Source organism: Staurois parvus, unplaced genomic scaffold, assembly GCF_062004578.1.
Source record: "Staurois parvus isolate SC_StPar_1 unplaced genomic scaffold, SC_StPar_1.0 ptg000694l, whole genome shotgun sequence".
Taxonomy (NCBI): Eukaryota; Metazoa; Chordata; class Amphibia; order Anura; family Ranidae; genus Staurois; species Staurois parvus.
In genome coordinates, this window is record NW_028318490.1 from 3,535,846 (window position 1) to 3,554,176 (window position 18,331).

Consider the following 18,331-nt stretch of genomic DNA (forward strand, 5'->3'; position numbering starts at 1 on the left):
AAGAGCTGAAGCTGTTATAACTGCAAAGGGTGGGCCAACTCAATATTGAACCCTATGGACGAAGACTGGGATGCCATTAAAGTTCACGTGCGTGTAAAGGCAGGCGTCCCAATATTTTTGGCAATATAGAGTGTGTGTGTGTCCACCGGCCACTTTATTGGGTAAACCTTGCTAGCACCGGGTTGGACCCACTTTTGCCTTCAGAACTGCCTTAATTTGTCGTGGCATAGATTCAACAAGGTGTTGGAAACATTCCTCAGAGAGTTTGGTTTATATTGACATGATGGCATCACATAGTTGCTGCAGATTTGTCGGTTGCACATCCATGATTTGTATCTCCCGTTCCACCACATCTCAAAGGTGCTCTATTTGATTGAGATCTGGTGACTGAGGAGGCCATTGGAGTACAGTGAACTCATTGTTACATGAAACCAGTTTGAGATGATTTGAGTGCATGGTGCATTATCTTGCTGGAAGTAGCCATCCGAATATGGGTACACTATAGTCATAAATGGATGGACATGGTCTGCAACGATACTCAGGTAGACCGTGGTGGTTAAACGAGGCTCAATTGGTACTAGGGCCCAAAGTGTGTCAAGAAAATATCCTCCGCACCATTACACCACCACCAGCATGAACCATTGATAGAAGGCAGGGTGGATCCATGCTTTCATGTTGTTTATGCCAAATTGTAACCCTACCATCTGAATGTAGCCACTGAAATCAAGACTCATCAGACCAGGCGGCGTCTTTCCAATCTTCTATTGTCCAATTTTGGTGAGCCTGCGCGAATTGTAGCTTCAGTTTCCTGTTAGCTGGCAGGAGTGGCACCCCGTCATGGTCTTCTGGTGCTGTAGTCAATCTGCTTCAAGGTTGGATATGTTGTGCATTCAGACCTTGGTTTTAACGAGTGGTTATTTGAGTTACTGTTGCCTTTTTCTCATCTCAAACCAGTCTGCCCATTCTCCTCCAGCCTCTGACATTAACAAGGCATTTTCATCCACACAACTGCCGCTCACTGACTATTTTCTCTTTTTTGGTCCATTCTCTGTAAACCCTAGAGATGACTGTGTGTGTAAATCCCAGTAGATCAGCTGTTTTTGAAATAATCAGACCAGCCCTTCTGGCACCAACAACCATGCCACATTCAAAGTCACTTAAATTCCCCTTCTTCCCCATTTTGATGCTCGGTTTGAACTTCAGCAAGTCATCTTTAACATGTATAGATGTCTAAATGCATTGAGTTGCTGCCATGTGATTGGCTGACTAGCAATTTTTGTTACCAACAGGTGTACCAAATAAAGAGGTGTGTGTGTCATATTTTTATTTATTTTTAATTTTGCATTGATATTCGCTTGAAGGGAATTTTGTTCTTTATTTGCAGAAGCATCACAAACTGATCTCATCTGCTCAAGTACATTATCCCACAAGTGAAGTAGTTCTAAAGTCTCTAAGCCTTTTTACCCCAAAGTGATTGTAAATCCTCACTTTGTAAAACAACCCATTCAGTTTAAATTAGAAATGAAAGGCAAAACATTTGTGTATAGAGAGAAAAAACATCAAATGCTAGGGTTGCACCGATACCAGTATTGGTGCCAATACTGAGTACTTTGAGTATTCGTACTCATGCAAATGCTCCTGATACCTGAAACTGATACCTTTTGTTGGATAGAAAATAAATGGGCTCTAATCACATGCAAAGAATTGCATGTGATTTGACCCGGAATGGGGTGCGATTCCTGCATGTTCACGGGTGTCACATCGCCACAGCACGGATCAGGGTCGTAATTGTTCCCTGAGTTGCGCATGCACGGCTCAGTGTACATAACAGCTGAAAGGCAGGAGGATGCATTTATGGCAAAAGAGACCAATAGGGTCTCTTTTGTCACAAATACTGTGCATGTCAGCAAGTTTTTAAAAATTTACTTTACTTCCACGTTCACTTTCTAAGTACACTGTTCTGTAATATGAATGATGTGCTTTTGGTGTGACCTCATGACTGCAGTGTACCAAACACTCAGTGCATGTAATAAAATGGTAAATGTGTTGCACACGACTGGAGTACCCTTATTATCAGAGCAGTGCAGTCCCTAAATGCTCTGCTGAGCTTCTAAATAAATATACCGTATTTTCCGGCGTATAAGACGACATTTTAACCCCTGGAAATCGTCTACAAAGTCGGGGGTCGTCTTATACGCCGGGTGCTGTGCTGAAACCTTACCGTACTTCCGGGTTGACGCTACTGCGCATGTCTTCGGCAGCAGTAGACGATCGCGGATCACCGTAGCTCGCAGTACTGCATGAGACGTCGGATGCAGCAGTGCTCGATTGAGCTTGACTGAAACTGTGATATGCAGAGAAGGGATACACAGTGATTCTGCGCATGTCACAGTTTCAGTCACGATCAATCGAGCACTGAACGGCTGCATCCGACGTCTCATGCAGTTCTGCGAGGAATGGTGATCAGTGATCGTCTACTGCTGCCCTAGACATGTGCAGAAGTGTCAGCTCGGAAGTACCGGTATGGTACTGTTGCATCCGACCTTGTCCCCTTAACTGCTATGAGATACGGTAATTAATTATTAATATTATAATGTCTGTGGCAGTTCTGTGCAATTTATGGTATCTTGGAGACAGGCAGGGCTGGGCAGGCAGGGAGAGCTGACCCACCCAATCCAAGCAGGCTTTGTATGCAGTGTGCACAGTGTGCACAGAAAATATTGGTACATTGCTTGCCGTGATTGGTTGGAAGAGGGGGGTAGTCTTATACGGCGAGTATAGCCCAAACCCTATATTTTAACAGGAAAAGTAGGGGGGTCGTCTTATACGCCGGAAAATACGGTACATAAAAATTTGTGAGTAGGTGTTGCCATCTTGAAGAATGAGGTGGGATGAGGAGGAAGCTGTCAGTCGGCAGAAGCACTTTAGAATAACATGGCCGTAGAGAGAGCCGAGTGGCCATGTCATTGTAAAGTTGAGCACCTGCAAGAAGGGGTTGGGGATTTACTGTCCAATTTGTCATAATCTAAAAGTCTTAAAACTTTTGGGATCTGTTATTCAGGCACAGCGGATTTGAAACTTCATTTTTATGACATGATATTCTGCAGTGTGCAATTACTCCAAATAAGCAAGAAAAATGACGGGAGGTTTCTTTTATTTCTTCCAGGAAAATGGCGGCAAATCTTTGGTCACTCTTCGTGTGGACAACATGGGATTTTATCTCTACTGGACTTGCCCAAACATGGTGAGGAATAAAGGCATATATGGGATACTTGGGGGTGGATGCATTTAACAAATGACAATGATGACAAATGTACTAATTTGCAAATTTATATCTAGTGAAAAATGTTTCATCTAATCTGTACAGGTTACATGCAACCTCTTCTAATATTTGTTGATATATTATATCTTATGATCCCACACCCATTTAGAATGACATACATCATCAAAACATTTTGTGAAATAAATTTTAACTGCTTTTGGCCAGTCTTAGGGCTGGCCATACATTATACAATGTTCTTGTACAATTTTTCTTTAGATTTACCAACACCATATAATATGAGGTCAAGCCTAAACACTTTCAGCTTGTATGAAATCAGTCAGGCCCTTCCACTACATAGTTGTAGGTAGATCTAAAGGAAATTGATTAGGAAATGTGTATAATGTATGGCCAGCTTTAGTCATTTTATATTTGTGTGTGTATGTATATACACACACGCACATGCACACACACTCACACTCTCTCACACACTTTATTGCCAAAAGAATTGACACCCCTCCAAATCATTGGATTCAGGTGTTCCAATCACCTTCATGGCCACAGGTATATAAAATCAAGCACCTAGGTATGCGGACTGCTTCTACAAACATTTGTGAAAGAATGGGTCGCTCTCAGGAGCTCAGTGAGTTCAAGCTTGTTACCATTATAGGTTGCCACCTGTGCAATAAGTCTATCTGTGAAATTTCCTTGCTACTAAATATTCCACATTCAACTGTTAGTTGTATTATAACTAAGTGGAAGCAACTGGGAACAACAATCATTTTCCTTCTACTTCACAATTATGTGCTTGGGACGCCTGCCTTTACATACACATGAACTAATGGCATCCCAGCCTTGGTCCATAGGGATCAATATTGAGTTGGCCCACCCTTTGCAGCTATAACAGCTTCAACTCTTCTGGGAAGGCTGTCCATAAGGTTTAGGAGGGTGTCTATGGGAATGTTTGACCATTCTTCCAGAAGCGCATTTGTGAGGTCAGGCACTGATGTCTGACGAGAAGGCCTGACTCGCAGTCTACGCTTTAATTCATCCCAAAGGTTTTCTGTTGGGTTAAGGTCAGGACTCTGTGCAGGCCAGTTAAGTTCCTCCACCCCAGACATGCTCATCCATGTTTTTATGGACCTTCCTTTGGGCACTGGTGTGCAGTTATGTTGGAACAGGAAAGGGCCATCCGCAAACTGTTCCCACAAAGTTGGAATCATGAAATTGTCCAAAATGTCTTGGTATGCTGACACCTCAGGAGTTCCCTTCACTGGAACTAAGGGAGCAATCAAACCCCTGAATAACAACACCACACCATAATCCCCCCTCCACCAAACTTTACACTTGGCACAATGTAGGCAGGCAAGTACCGTTCTCCTGGCAACCGCCAAATCCAGACACGTCCATAGTCACTCCAGAGAACATGTCTCCACTGCTCTAGAGTCCAGTGGCGGTGTGCTTTACACCACTGCATCCGACGCTTTGCATTAAACTTGGTGGTGTAAGGCTTGGATACAGCTGCTCAGCCATGGAAACCCATTCCATGAAGCTCTCTACGCACTGTTGTGCAAATCTGAAGGCCACGTGAAGTTTGGAGATCTTTAGCTATTGACTCTGCAGACAGTAATTATTATTATTATTATACAGTATTTATATAGCGCTAAAAGGTTTGCTCAGCGCTGTACATTATAGTGGGGGACAGAACATGAGACAGTACAGTACAGTAACAAAACAAAACAAAACACGAGGGGGTCAAGGGCCCTGCTCTTTCGATCTTACAAAGACAGTTGGTGACTTCTGTGCGCTTCAGCATGCGCTGACTCCGCTCTGCCATTTTCCGTGGCCTACCACTTCATGGCTGAGTTGCTGTTGTTCCCAGGTGCTTCCACTTTGTTATAATACCACTAACATTTGACCATGGGATATTTAGTTGCAAGGAAATTTCACAGATGGACTTATTGCACACGTGGCAACCTATCACTGTACCACGCTTGAATTCACTCCTGAAAGTGACCCATTCTTTTACAAATCTTTGTAGAAGCTGTCTGCATGCCTAGATGCTTGATTTTATACACCTGTGGCCATGGAGGCCATATTTCACCGATAGACTTATTATAAGCACAGATGGCAACCTATCACGGTACCACGCTCGAATTAGCTGAGCTCCTGAGAGCACCCCATTCTTTCACAAATGTTTGTAGAAGCAGTCTGCATGCCCAAGTGCTTGATTTTATACACCTATGGCCATGGAGGTGGTTGGAACACCTGAATCCAATGATATGGAGGAGTGTCCCAATTCTTTTGGCAATATAGTGTATATATCTTCAATAATCCAGCAGGGGCATATTCTTAATTCGCTTCATAATAGCTGGGGGTAGGCTAGGTGCCTTAGTAGGATGATCCTGTCCCTGGAGTCCCCAAGAGATTTAATAGCATGATTGATAACACGTCTTCCCAGAGACCACACATAGCTTGACCACTACTATACTGTGTGTGTGTGTGTGTGTATGTATATATATATATATATAAAAAATAATTTTTGAATGCCTTGGACGAGGCATTATAACCTCTAAGCTTTTACTGTCACTAGAACAGTAAATGAGAGGAAATCTCGCCCGTAAGGGTGCAGAGAAAAATCGATGCCCAGTAGAGGTGCTTATGCCTCCACACTGTATCTAAAACTTAGAAAATGTTTTCAGTACAAATGAATGTTAAATGTTTGAAGCTTCGAGTAATTATTTTAGGTGTATTGGCTGGGTAGTTGGCTTTCAATATTAATTTAGCCATGGGCTCCTGTACAACAATGGAAGAAAAGCTGTGGATAGTCCATATGGATTAGAGATTAGTATTTGTTAATATACTATAAAGAGCCATACTTCTGTGTCCCAGTTTGTAACCGTTCCAACACCCTCAGTTATCTCACTGTAACAGCTGCTCCCACACCCTATCTTTCCCGTCTCTCACCCAACCTTCATTCTCATTGTCTCTGTTTCTGGCTCTCTGTTGGCTGTTGCCTGCACCATTCACTTTGCCTGGCATTTCTTTTTAACCAGTATGTGCTAATGACAACGAAGTACAAATAGTAGGAGTGTGCAGTAACCCAACAACAAATTACATTTCTGATTCTATTGTATTATTTTTTTACAAATTGACAATTGTGATTGATATGTTTTGCATACCTAACCCATACATTGTGTTTTTTTTAAAGTGGCATTAACCCCAAAATTGTATTATGTTGCAATTTACCAATTCTTAATCCTTTGTTTTAACCTGGTTATCCAGTCAGTGTGTCTGGTTTTTTTTCAATGTCTTATGGCAGACCAATCAGTGCACCAAAAGTGGTCATTAGAAGGTTGTTACAAACCATTTACCACTGACAGAAGTGCTTGCATTGATCAGCTTCTATAAATTTACTGTATTTTTCGCTCCATAAGACGCACCTAGGTTTTAGAGGCAGAAAACAGGGAAAAAAAATTCTGAACTAATGGACTGCGGACATAGTACAGAAGATGATCAGAGACTGCAGACATAGTACAGGAGATGATTAGAGACTGCGGACATAGTACAGGAGATGATCAGAGACTGCGGACAGTACAGGGATGACCAGAGACTGCGGACAGTACAGGAGATGACTGCTGACCTTTGGGGAGGGAGGGGGGAGCGGGTACCTGAATTTGACAGGTACCCGCTCTTACTTCCGCCGAGTTGTTCTTTGACCTTACCTGTTCCTCTATCCAGCCGCGCGCTGTCTACCCGGCTTCTGTAGTGTGGGTGCTCGTCGGACAGCCGGATGCCCAGTGCGCATGAGCGAGAAGCGCTGCGCTTTGTGATTGGTCCGGTGGCTTCTGGGATCTGTCATGTATCCCAGGTACCGCCTGACCATTCACAAAGAGCACCGCTTCTTGTGCATGCGCACTTCGCACCCGGCTGTCACGCACACTACAGAAGCCGGGAAGACAGCGCGCCGCTGGATAGAGGAACAGGTAAGGTCCCACTGCAGAGCTGAGCGGCCAGCCTGGTATTCTGACACGGCAGCGGTGGAAATACCGGACCGGCCGCTCCATATTCGCTCCATAAGATGCACTGACATTTTCCCCCCTTTTCTGGGGGGGAAAAAGTGCGTCTTATGGAGCAAAAAATACGATAAATAAAATATTCATCCCAAAAGAGAAAAAAATTACGCTGTAACTGATAAAAAAGTGTTTGCTGGAGTTCAGCTTCAATTTGTTAGTCACATCCATCTAAATCTGCATTTCAGAGGCCTCGTTCATGGGGACCATCTGTAGTGTATGCACCCCCACCCACACGGCTGTCAAATTGGGAGCAGCAGCTGTGTCTCTGCAGTCGCTGCATCCAAATCGAAATGAATAGGACTGCCTGCATGAGGATGAACAATACACCTGCGCATCTCTATGCGGGAAACACCAGTCCTTGCACAGGAGTACACTATAGTACACTTTTGTGAAAGAGGCCAAAGACTACCGTCTCCCCAGAGTGATAATGCTGCTATCTGAAGGTGTCTCTATTGCTCCTTTATCCAGAGTGGAGAACACCCTAAGGCCAGGTTCACACCTATGTAGGTTGCGTTTGAGCCGTTTTCTGCGTTGTGTTTTCGCACCTGCATTTTTTACACGTTTGTGATGCGTTTTGCGGTATTTCTTTCTTCCTTTTATATTTTTATTGTTGCTAGGCAGATTTAAAACTCATCGAAATGCAGCAAAAACACACTACATGCTTTTCTGCAGCGTTTCCATTGAAGTCTCCTAGATTGTAAGCTCGAAAGAGCAGGGCCCTCGATCCCCTCATGTTTTGCATTGTATTGGTATTGTTCTGTCACATGTTCTGTCCCCCTTTGTAATGTACAGCGCTGAGCGAACTATTGGCGCTTTATAAATACTGAATAATAATAATAATAATAAAGTCTATAGAACCAAAAACGCATCTTTTTACGTTCAAAAAAGTCCCTGACCCTTTCCAATAAATGCACTGGGTGAAAATGTGGAGATGAACATGTCCCGTAAGAAATCATGTTAAATGGACTGTACTGTGTTTCTGCAAAATGCTGCGAAAACACTTAGGTGTGAACCGAGGGTAAGACAGCAAAAGTTACTGTCTGGATCACTGGGTGAAAATTAGAAAAGAAAAAACTAATAGAGCCACTATATTTAATGGTTAAAAAGCTGCAATATATTACATTTTTGTTCATTGGGTTTAATACTGCTTTAAAATGTATTTTTTACTTTAGTAGCCAGATTGGGATAACCCCTACTTTCTATTTATTTGTTCTCATTAACATATTAAAATAAAAAAAAAAAAAACAGCTTACCTTTTTTTTGGATGCTCTTTTTGCAATCTCCAGCACTGTAAAATCCTACCGGTTGCCCTTGTTTAATAGGAGACTGGGCAGATGTGTTTGCCATACTTATCCCTGTCTGTTCAAATATAATTTACAACTGATTATGAAGATCTGCCTAAACAGTACAAAGTGTGTCCTAAGAAAGGGTTAAAGGTTTAGAAGCTTGGCTTCTTGCATTTTAGATAATGAGGAGCCTCAGCCTGTCATTAGGACACATTCACTCATGATCCTCATGCACACTGGACATTTTTACAGCTGCTGTTTTTGGCTTTTGAAATTTTTTTTTTCTACAGCTAGTAAACTCCCCAGCATGTTATTTAATGTGTCCATGCACACACAGACTGTAATCAACGTTTTTTGGCAGGAAAAAAAAACGAGGATTAGTGGGTTTCTAGAGGAGTTTTTTAGCTGTAAAAACACTCTAATGCTGAAAAACACGGCGAAAACGCAGCTGAACGCTAATGCAAAAACGCTAAAAAAAAGCTGAAAAACTCAGTTTTTAACGTGACTTTATACAGCTAACGTTACCAGCGTTCTCAAAACACCCAGTGTGCATGGAGACTTTTCTTGTCAAAAAAACCCTTGAAGCCAGCCAAGAGGCCATCTAAAAGGTAATTGGGATATAATGTGTAAACGTGGGTGCTGCTACAAGTGTGTTCTCCCTAATAAATAAATATGTGTAATAGAATATCCTCCAAATTAGCAGTGAACATATTGCTGTTCAGCAGAATATAACATCACAGTAATATTATGAACAGCTGCTGCCATTACGGCAGTGTACTCAGACACTACTATGAGAGAATACTTAAACCTAAAGCGGAGCTCCGGTCAAATTTTAAAATAAATAAAAGTCCGCATCTACAAAAGCTGTAGCTGCGGACTTTTAAAATAGAGACACTTATCTATCCTTCGAGCAAGCGATGTCCTCAGGGCAGCCTGGTTGCCCAGCTGTCCTCTCTCCCTGGGGCGCCTGAATCTTCAATGTGGGCACCCAGCAGCCCATTGCATATTTGTGAGTAGCGCTGCCCTTCATGAATGGTTCCGTAGTCTTCTGGTACCTGTCACGTGTCCCAGAAGACTACGGGGGTAGGAGGTGTGGGAATACAACTTCCACTTCCAGTCACCTAGGAAATCACGGCAGAAGTGGCAGTGGATACCTGTTAATTTCGGGTACTTCTCTCCCCAAGGGTGCCAATCATTAACGGGGACAAAGCCTTAAATCGGAACTTACCCTTTTGGGTGGAGCCAAACTACAAGTGAATTACACCAGGATACAAAAATACCTAAAAAATCTTATACATCACAACAACCCTCTGTAAACCTGATAAGATAACATAAAAACGTATTACTTTAACAATAAAGTGCAAAAAAAAAAGTACTTAATATCAGTCCTTAGAGCTCAAAGTGAGTGTCAAAACAAATCAAGTATATTAATTCAAAATATAAAGACCTAGCGGACCAAGCAGCTATGTGCACCAAAAAAGGAACCACAAACCTTTCAATAGCAAGCAAAAGGAAAAAATATAGTGCAGCGCTAAAACAAATATACCAATAAACTTATAAACACAAAATTAAAATCGTGTAAAATCTTATACAATAAAATCATAGAACGAGCCCCTCTATTTGTATGGAGAGTGCTGGTAGGTGAGTCCAAAAATGGATGATAACGTGACAGTTCTCTTATCCCAGTATAAATTCCAGTGAGATATCCGGTGAAAAAAAATGGTAAGATTGCCCACTCACCGGAAGCGCAATCTTAACGCACATATATAAATCCAAACGGCCGGAGGTCTCGAGAAGGTACAGCCTGGTAAAGTAATAATGCCTCTCAGAATGCCCCTCTATTGGGCTGTTAGTAAACAGGTCTGGTCTATTACGTCCCTCCTCTGGTCCAAATGGATCACCTGGGGTCCTGGGCTGGGGTTAGAATGCTCAGTGCAGAGCAACAAATGTATGGATACCCATAGTGTAGTAAGTCAAATATTTATTGAGCATAAAAAGGTATAGATGGTATGCATACATTAGTATATATAGGCACAGGGTGACTGTGAATATAAGCAGAAGCGCAGCATAAAGCTGCCGAATACACTGACCAGTATATAAATAATGGTGGCCGCCGGACCTCCGTGATCCGGCGGCGTGATGTCAAGGCATGCAAGGGTTCTTCCTAGACGTGTTTCGTATAACAATACTTCTGCTGTAGGGGTGATGCCGTATATTAATTCGGTGACATAAGCAATTAAATCCTTCATAAAGTGCCTTTAATAAAGAGCTTCAGTGCCCACAGTGCCAGGATCCACTCACCTTAAAACAGAGCTCCAGTCCCCATAATCAACTTAGAATACTGTTAGAATTGTATTTGTGCTGGTTAACTTAAAATCTTTAAAAATGAACCTGATCTCCGACGCAGGCAGGTGGCCATTTAGGATGTGGGCATCTGAAGGCCACTTGTGTCTTTTTCCAGGATTCGGTGCAGCTGGCTACCCACCATGCACCTCCCGATCTCGAGCCTGCGCAGTAATGACACTTCGCGGCGCATTTTGTTTAGTGCAGGTTGCCGTAGCAATGGTGGCGGCAGCAGTAGTACCCACCCTGTTGCTATGGCAACCTGTCAATCACATTACATTATTAGACTTCCTAAAGACTCCTGGGATAGATGACATTGATATCCCAGGAGTCAATGGGAATCGCCTAATGACGTCATCGCCTAGGCGGCCGGGACAGGAAGTGCCGCCCGAAGAATTATAATAAAGTTATTTAGAAACAAACAAAAAAAATAATTTCCATTTCATTACATTGGAGGGGCATTGGAAATATTGGAAGTTTAAAAAAAGACTGGAACTCCACTTGAATGTTTGACCTAAGGTAATAGGTCACTTGCGCTTTAACTGCTTGTTCATATGGTTCCATCTCCAGCTATTAGCGGCTACTTCCTACATGGAGTCCCTTTTTAAGAGACTAGTTTTCAATGCTTCCAATGTAGATAAAGCTCAAAAGAAGGGAAGATGTCGCATAGTGCATCCCCATATTTACCAGTTAACATGCTTTTATTGCTGAATATACACACACAGTGGATAAAAAACAGAGAACAGCGTTCCCAAACCAGTGACACAAAAAACGGAAGTGTGGTGAGAGAATCCATATTTGTATTGAACACTGCTCTCTGTTTTTATCCATTGTGAGTGTATAATATTGATCAATAAAAGCAGTGTAACTGGTAAATACCGGGTTGCACTATGAGATTTAAGGGGCCCGTTCACTCCGGGGTTGCACTATGAGATTTAAGGGGCCCGTTCACTCCGGGGTTGCACTATGAGATTTAAGGGGCCGTTCACTCCGGGGTTGTACTATGAGATTTAAGGGGCCCGTTCACTCCGGGGTTGTACTATGAGATTTAAGGGGCCCGTTCACTCCAATTAGTAAACAGTAGTATACAGTGCCGTAACCAAGAACTGTATACTCTTCTGGGTATAATTGGAATAGAATCATGCTATTGTATGTCCGATCTATGTGTGTCGGGAACCCGTGCAAGATGGTGAAATTTCCCGGCTCGCACAAACGCACTGCTCTACAGCAGACATGCTGGAGGTGTCGTCCATTGCTAATGGCACCCCTACACATTGTCAGACTGCTGGTGATAAACATGGTTTGGTGCAGCACAATTTATATAAAAGTGTAGGGGACCTCTTTCCCTTTGTTTTCTCGTGGGTAGGGCAAGCGAGGTGCATGAGCAAGCTTCTACGTATAGGTCTGAACCAAGCCTTACAGTGTGGGTCATGAAGGAAAAAGGAAGCAGAGATTAAGCAGTTAGGTTGCCATTTGCTGCCTTTGGGATGTTCCCTGTCCTGGTTTAACCTTTCTCTGGAAGATGACATTGTGATTTGTTAGTGTGGGAAGGTGCTGGATATTTCTTGTCCCAGTTTTGATCATTTAGCACTTGTACGTTTTTCATGAAATTTTTCTCCTCCTTGATTTTTTTTTTTTTTTTTTTTTTCCCTTCTTTGTTTGACAACCCCCTTCTTTTTTTTTTTTTGTCCGTTTTAACTCCCTTGTGTTTCTTGAGCCTTTGACACATCTGGATGTGTCCATTTGTGCCTCCACCCCTCCTCCACATCTGGATCCCGGATGGATATGCAGTCTCATTCTATTTCCCACGGCCTCAGTATTTTGCTACCTTTACGCCCCCTGAGTCAATTCCTGTTCTATTTTCTTTCATTTTCCTAACCACACACCTTTATACATTCTCCCAATTTCTCTCGGTTCCTCTGCCACACTAGTCCTTCTTTTCTAGTCCCTCATTCTCAGTGCGTTGGCTCTGTCAGGTCCTGTCTTGCGATGATGGACTCGGTGGATGTCAGGAGGAGGAGGAGGAGAGAGTTGGTTTCAGTGTTTACATTTTTTATATTCTCTGTCTATTCCCCTCTCCATGTTCAGATAAACACTGTCCTTCCCAGCCAAACCCTGTTCCTGTGTATACAAATACTTACAATTGTAAATGCATTCAATAACATATGCATGCATGCACATGCACTACAGATGTCATGAAATGACACATACACTGACATTTTCTTTGCTTCTTTTATTTACAAGAACTGGTTTGACTAAAGGTTAGGAAGAACACATCACAGAAGTGTTAGTCTAACAGAGATTTACTTGTGTAGAACTGACATGTCAGACAGCATTTTACTTGGTGCATACGTACAATACAATTACTCAGAGCAGCTTACAGTTCAATGGCATTCTCCCATTACAGGTTTTAGAAGAAAAGGCTTATAGGAAAAGGGAAGCGTGTATGTTTTTTTGCTGCAGGTACGGTAAATACCTTCTAAACGTGCACCGTTTAACAGATATTTACTTTAGCAGCGCTGGTAATGTCGCCGGTGTATGCGCACTGTGCTCTCAAAGGACATTATGCCATCCATTGACAGAGCTGTGCCGTGGCTGTGACTCCCCTGTACATTCACATGGTCGCAACCCACGAACCCGGAAGGAAGATTGATTGAAGATTGAAGCCCTGTCAGCGATGACAACTGACAGGGCTTCAATATTCAACCAGTCTTCCTTCCAGGTTCGGGGGCTGCGACTATTTGAATTCGTTTTTAGGTAAATCTTTAATAATGTGCTACTATACAATGCATACTAGCAGAATATGACATGAACTTTGCAGGAAGAATATTTTTTTATTTTCCTTTTTCTGGTTTACAACCACTTAAATTTTTTTTTTCAATTTATTTCATTTATTTCAGGTACTTGTATAGCGCCATCAATTTACGCAGCGCTTTACATATATATTGTACACTCACATCAGTCCCTAACCCTCAAGGGGTGTACAATCGAATGTCCCTAACTCACATTCATACATACACATACTAGGGCCAATTTAGACAGGAGCAAGTTAACCTACCAGCATGTCTTTGGAGTGTGGGAGGAAACCGGAGTACCCGGAGGAAACCCACGCAGACACAGGGAGAACATACAAACTCCAAGCAGGTGGTGCCGTGGTTGAACCGGCGACTCTAGTACTACAAGGTGGAAGTGCTAACCACTTAGCCACTGTGCTGCCCTATTTATAAAGCTCTTACGTTTACATGCTTGTTTAGTTACAGGGGTTAGACAAGAAAAAAATGGAAACACTACATGACTTGCAGGTGCGAAAGTGACATGTTTTGCATTGAAAGCGGAAGTGATGTAGCATTCTTTTCCTTCTGCTGTGTGATGAGACACCTAGCGAACAGGTGGGAAGCCTCACTTTCGTCATTCACTGCATGCACTGCTAGTAATACAGAGTTATGTCAGAGCTTACTGAGATTTTAAGAGGGCAAATTGTTGGTGACTGCATAGCCGGTGCCTATGTGACTGCAGTTGCAAATTTATTTGCAGTGTCGCAAGGTACAGTATCAAAGTTTGACAGTTCAGTGCACAAAAAAAGCAACTTTTTGTTTTTTTTCTGAAACTGAATCCCACTGTAACTGACCACTCTGGGGTGAACTATGGCATTGGAAACCATGTAACCTACTATCAGTGCTTTTTTGATGCACTGGACTGCACGTGGTGTGAACTGGCCCTTAGGGCTTATGTTGGTCGATGGGCCAGCATAACCAAGCTTCAATTGATGGGAACGAGTGTTGGATTTGTAGCTTACAGTTGCTGTTTTCTAAATGTTATTTCCAATTTCTTTTAAATATCAATATGAATAGCATAACACATATAATATGCACTATAAGTAGAGTTTTAAAAATGCTATACATAAATGGTCAGCACAGGAAGTGTACGGGGAAAATGACTGTGACAGGTAATAGGTCTGTTGAATAATGGAACAGTTCTGCATACCAAACATACATTTTATAGTAGTTGTCATCTCAAGTTGAAGAAAGATACAATCAGTGTTGTGTATTCATGAGATAATATATTAGTCAGTAACTTTTGCCTTTGTTTTATTCTTACAGGAAGTTGATATTTTAGATATAAGTTTAATCCGAGACACAAGGACAGGAAAGTACGCTAAAATACCAAAGGTAAGACCAGCATAATACGCTGTGCAAATACCTACATAAATGGCATTGAATAGTACATCCAGGTGTGTAAAATGTCAATGGTATGTAAAGAACTCTGGTCATGACAAAAATCTGCCCGTAGTTTTTAATTGCAGAGCTGCCAAGATCCGTAGATAAATAAATGACATTTTTTTCACTTTCTGATGTTTGTAGGCCTACTTGTATGCAAATTAACTGATCCCTTAAGACCTAAATCTGTAATATTTTGTGGCCTTTGTGCTTAATCACACAGGTGTTCGGTGTTTGTACAGTCTGCATGTTCATGCAGAATCCTGGGAATGGAAATCACAGGTGTTGTGTACAGTCACCTGTACAGATCAATGATATGTGTTTACCAGTATACTGCAACATCCTGTCAATGATGTGTACTGTATGTAACACCTGTGTCTCTCAGGCGCAGGATTCTGCAATGATATGCATGCTATATGGCCCTGCACACCCGTATGAATGTATCCTTGGCTTACTTTTCAGATTTTTCCAATTGAAACTGAGCACATGATGAAAAAAAGTTTTTTAAGCAGAGGTTACCTTCTCTCAAAAACAAACCAAAAAATACCCAAATCATTTTTGTATACAGAGATATACAGTGGATATAAAAAGTCTACACACTGCTGTTAAAATGTCAGGTTTCTGTGATGTAAAAAAAATGATACAAAGATAAATCATTTCAGAACTTTTTCCACTTTTTAATGTGACCTATAAACTGTACAACTCAATTGAAAAACAAACTGAAATCGTTTAGGTGGAGGGAAGTAAAAATAACAAACTTGAGTAATATGGTTGCATATGTGTGCATATCCTTAAACTAATACTTTTGTTGAAGCACCTTTTGATTTTATTACAGCACTCAGTCTTTTTGGGTATGAGTCTATCAGCATGGCACATCTTGGCTTGGCAATATTTGCCCACTCTTCCTTGCAAAAACACTCCAAATCTGTTAGATTGCGAGGGCATCTCCTGTGCACAGACATCTTTCCGATCACCCCACAGATTTTCCATCGGATTCAAGTCTGGGCTCTGGCTTGGCCATTCCAAAACTTTAGTCTTCTGGTGAAGCCATTCCTTTGTTGATTTGGATGTACAGTATGCTTTGGGTTGTTGCCATGCTGAAAGAGGAAGTTCCTCTTCATGTTCAGCTTTCTAGAAGAAGCCTGAAGGTTTTGTGCCAATATTGACTGGTATTTGGAACTGTTCATAATTCCCTCTATCTTGACTAAAGCCCCAATTACAGCTGAAGAAGAACAGCCTCAAAGCATGATGCTGCCGCCACCATGCTTCACTTTGGGTATGGTGTCCTTTTGGTGATGTGCAGTGTTGTTTTTGTGCCAAACAAATTTTTTGGAATTATGGCCAAAAAGTGCAACCTTGGTTTCATCAGACCATAACACATTTTCCCCACTTGCTTTTGGGAGACTTCAGATGTGTTTTTGCAAAATTTAGCCGTGCTTGGATGTTTTTCTTTGTAAGAAAAGGCTTCTGTCTTGCCACTCTACCCCATAGCCCAGACATATGAAAATATGGGAGATTGTTGTCACATATTCCACACTGCCAGTACTTGTCAGATATTCCTGCAGCTCCTTTAATGTTGCTGTAGGCCTCTTGGCAGCCTCCCAGACCAGTTTTCTTCTCGTCTTTTTTCATCAATTTTTCACGGACGTCCAGTTTTTGGTAATGTCACTGTTGCGCCATATTTTCTCCACTTGATGATGACTGTGTTCCATGGTATATTTAATGCCTTGGAAATTCTTTTGTACCCTTCTCCTGACTGATACCTTTTAACAATGAGATCCCTTTGATGCTTTGGAAACTCTCTGCGGAAATTCTCTGCGGACCATGGGTTTTGCTGCAGAATGCGACTAAGAAAATGTCAGCAAAGACCTACTAGAACAGCTGAACTTTTATTTGGGGTTAATCAGAGGCATTTTAAATGATGGCAGGTGTGTACTGACTCCTATTTAACATGATTTTGAATGTGATTGCTCAATTCTAAACACAGCTACATCCCCAGTTATAAGAGGGTGTGCACACTTCTGCAACCACGTTGTTTTTAGTTTTTTTTTACGTTTACTCCCCCCCCCCCCCCCCCCCAAAAGATTTCAGATTGTTTTTCAATTGAGTTGTACTGTATATAGGTCACATTAAAGGTGGAAAAAGTTCTGAAATCATTTATCTTTGTCTCATTTTTTTACATCACAGCAACCTTACTTTTTAACAGGGGTGTGTAGACTTTTTTTTATATCCACTGTAGGTAGGTAAATCGGATATGCAAATGTTTAGTTTCTCCCAGGATTGAAGAATGATACGGAGTCTTTGCCCTCTTCCATCGATTTATATTCATGACTGGAACATGGAGCACAGGACAGAACATTCACATATGTTTTGTGAGAGCAGTTTTTTGTTTGTTTTTTATACTGATTCAAACTTGGTAAAAAAATTGACCTGTTGAAGGAATGGACACACACAGTATAACCCTAATAATTATAATTCAGCCATGTGTGTATGACTATTTGTTATCCTAAACCATCCTACTATTGCTTCTTGGAAGGAAACTGGATACAGGGGCACACTTTTGAGTTACACCCATTTTAAGTAATCTTAAGGATTCTTTCACATGGCCACCTTTTGTGTGGGTAACCTGCAGTTTCCCATAGACGTCTATTATGTCCTTCATTTTTGGTGTGTTTCTGAAAGCTCACCAAAAGTCTTGCATGCTGTTACTTTTGCACTTTCAGAGAACACACTAAAAATGTGGGACATAATAGAAGTCTATGGGAATTCCGTGGGTACCCTGCACTGCAGCCAAACCAGTGTGAAGAAACCCTAATTCATACTAATTTACACTGTAGAGCTATCTATTTTGCACTGTATCCCACATACACTGCACTGGGAGTATCCAGCTTGACTGAACTAGCTGAAGTGATGGTTATAACATCAGGAGGTATCTCTGTTTCTGGGTGCTCGTTTGGCCCTTGGGACGCCAGTGAGTGACCATATTTTCTGGAACAATTTGAAGTTACAGTGGGGATCGAAAGTTTGGGCACCCCAGCTAAAAATTTGTATTAATGTGCATAAAGAAGCCAAGGAAAGATGGAAAAATCTCCAAAAGGCATCAAATTACAGATTAGACATTCTTATAATATGTCAACAAAAGTTAGATTT

At 41.8% G+C, this 18,331-nt stretch overlaps 1 protein-coding gene across 2 annotated transcripts in view; it reads left to right on the top strand.

The window, feature by feature from the left end:
* PLCB3 (phospholipase C beta 3) overlaps positions 1-18,331 on the top strand; it is a 246,502-nt gene that overhangs the window by 123,504 nt on the left and 104,667 nt on the right. For both annotated transcript variants that reach the window (XM_089652824.1, XM_089652823.1), the window contains exons 2-3: positions 3,167-3,244; positions 15,065-15,133. In XM_089652824.1, the coding sequence (XP_089508950.1) occupies positions 3,167-3,244; positions 15,065-15,133 (147 nt within the window). The remainder of the gene's footprint in view (positions 1-3,166; positions 3,245-15,064; positions 15,134-18,331) is intronic.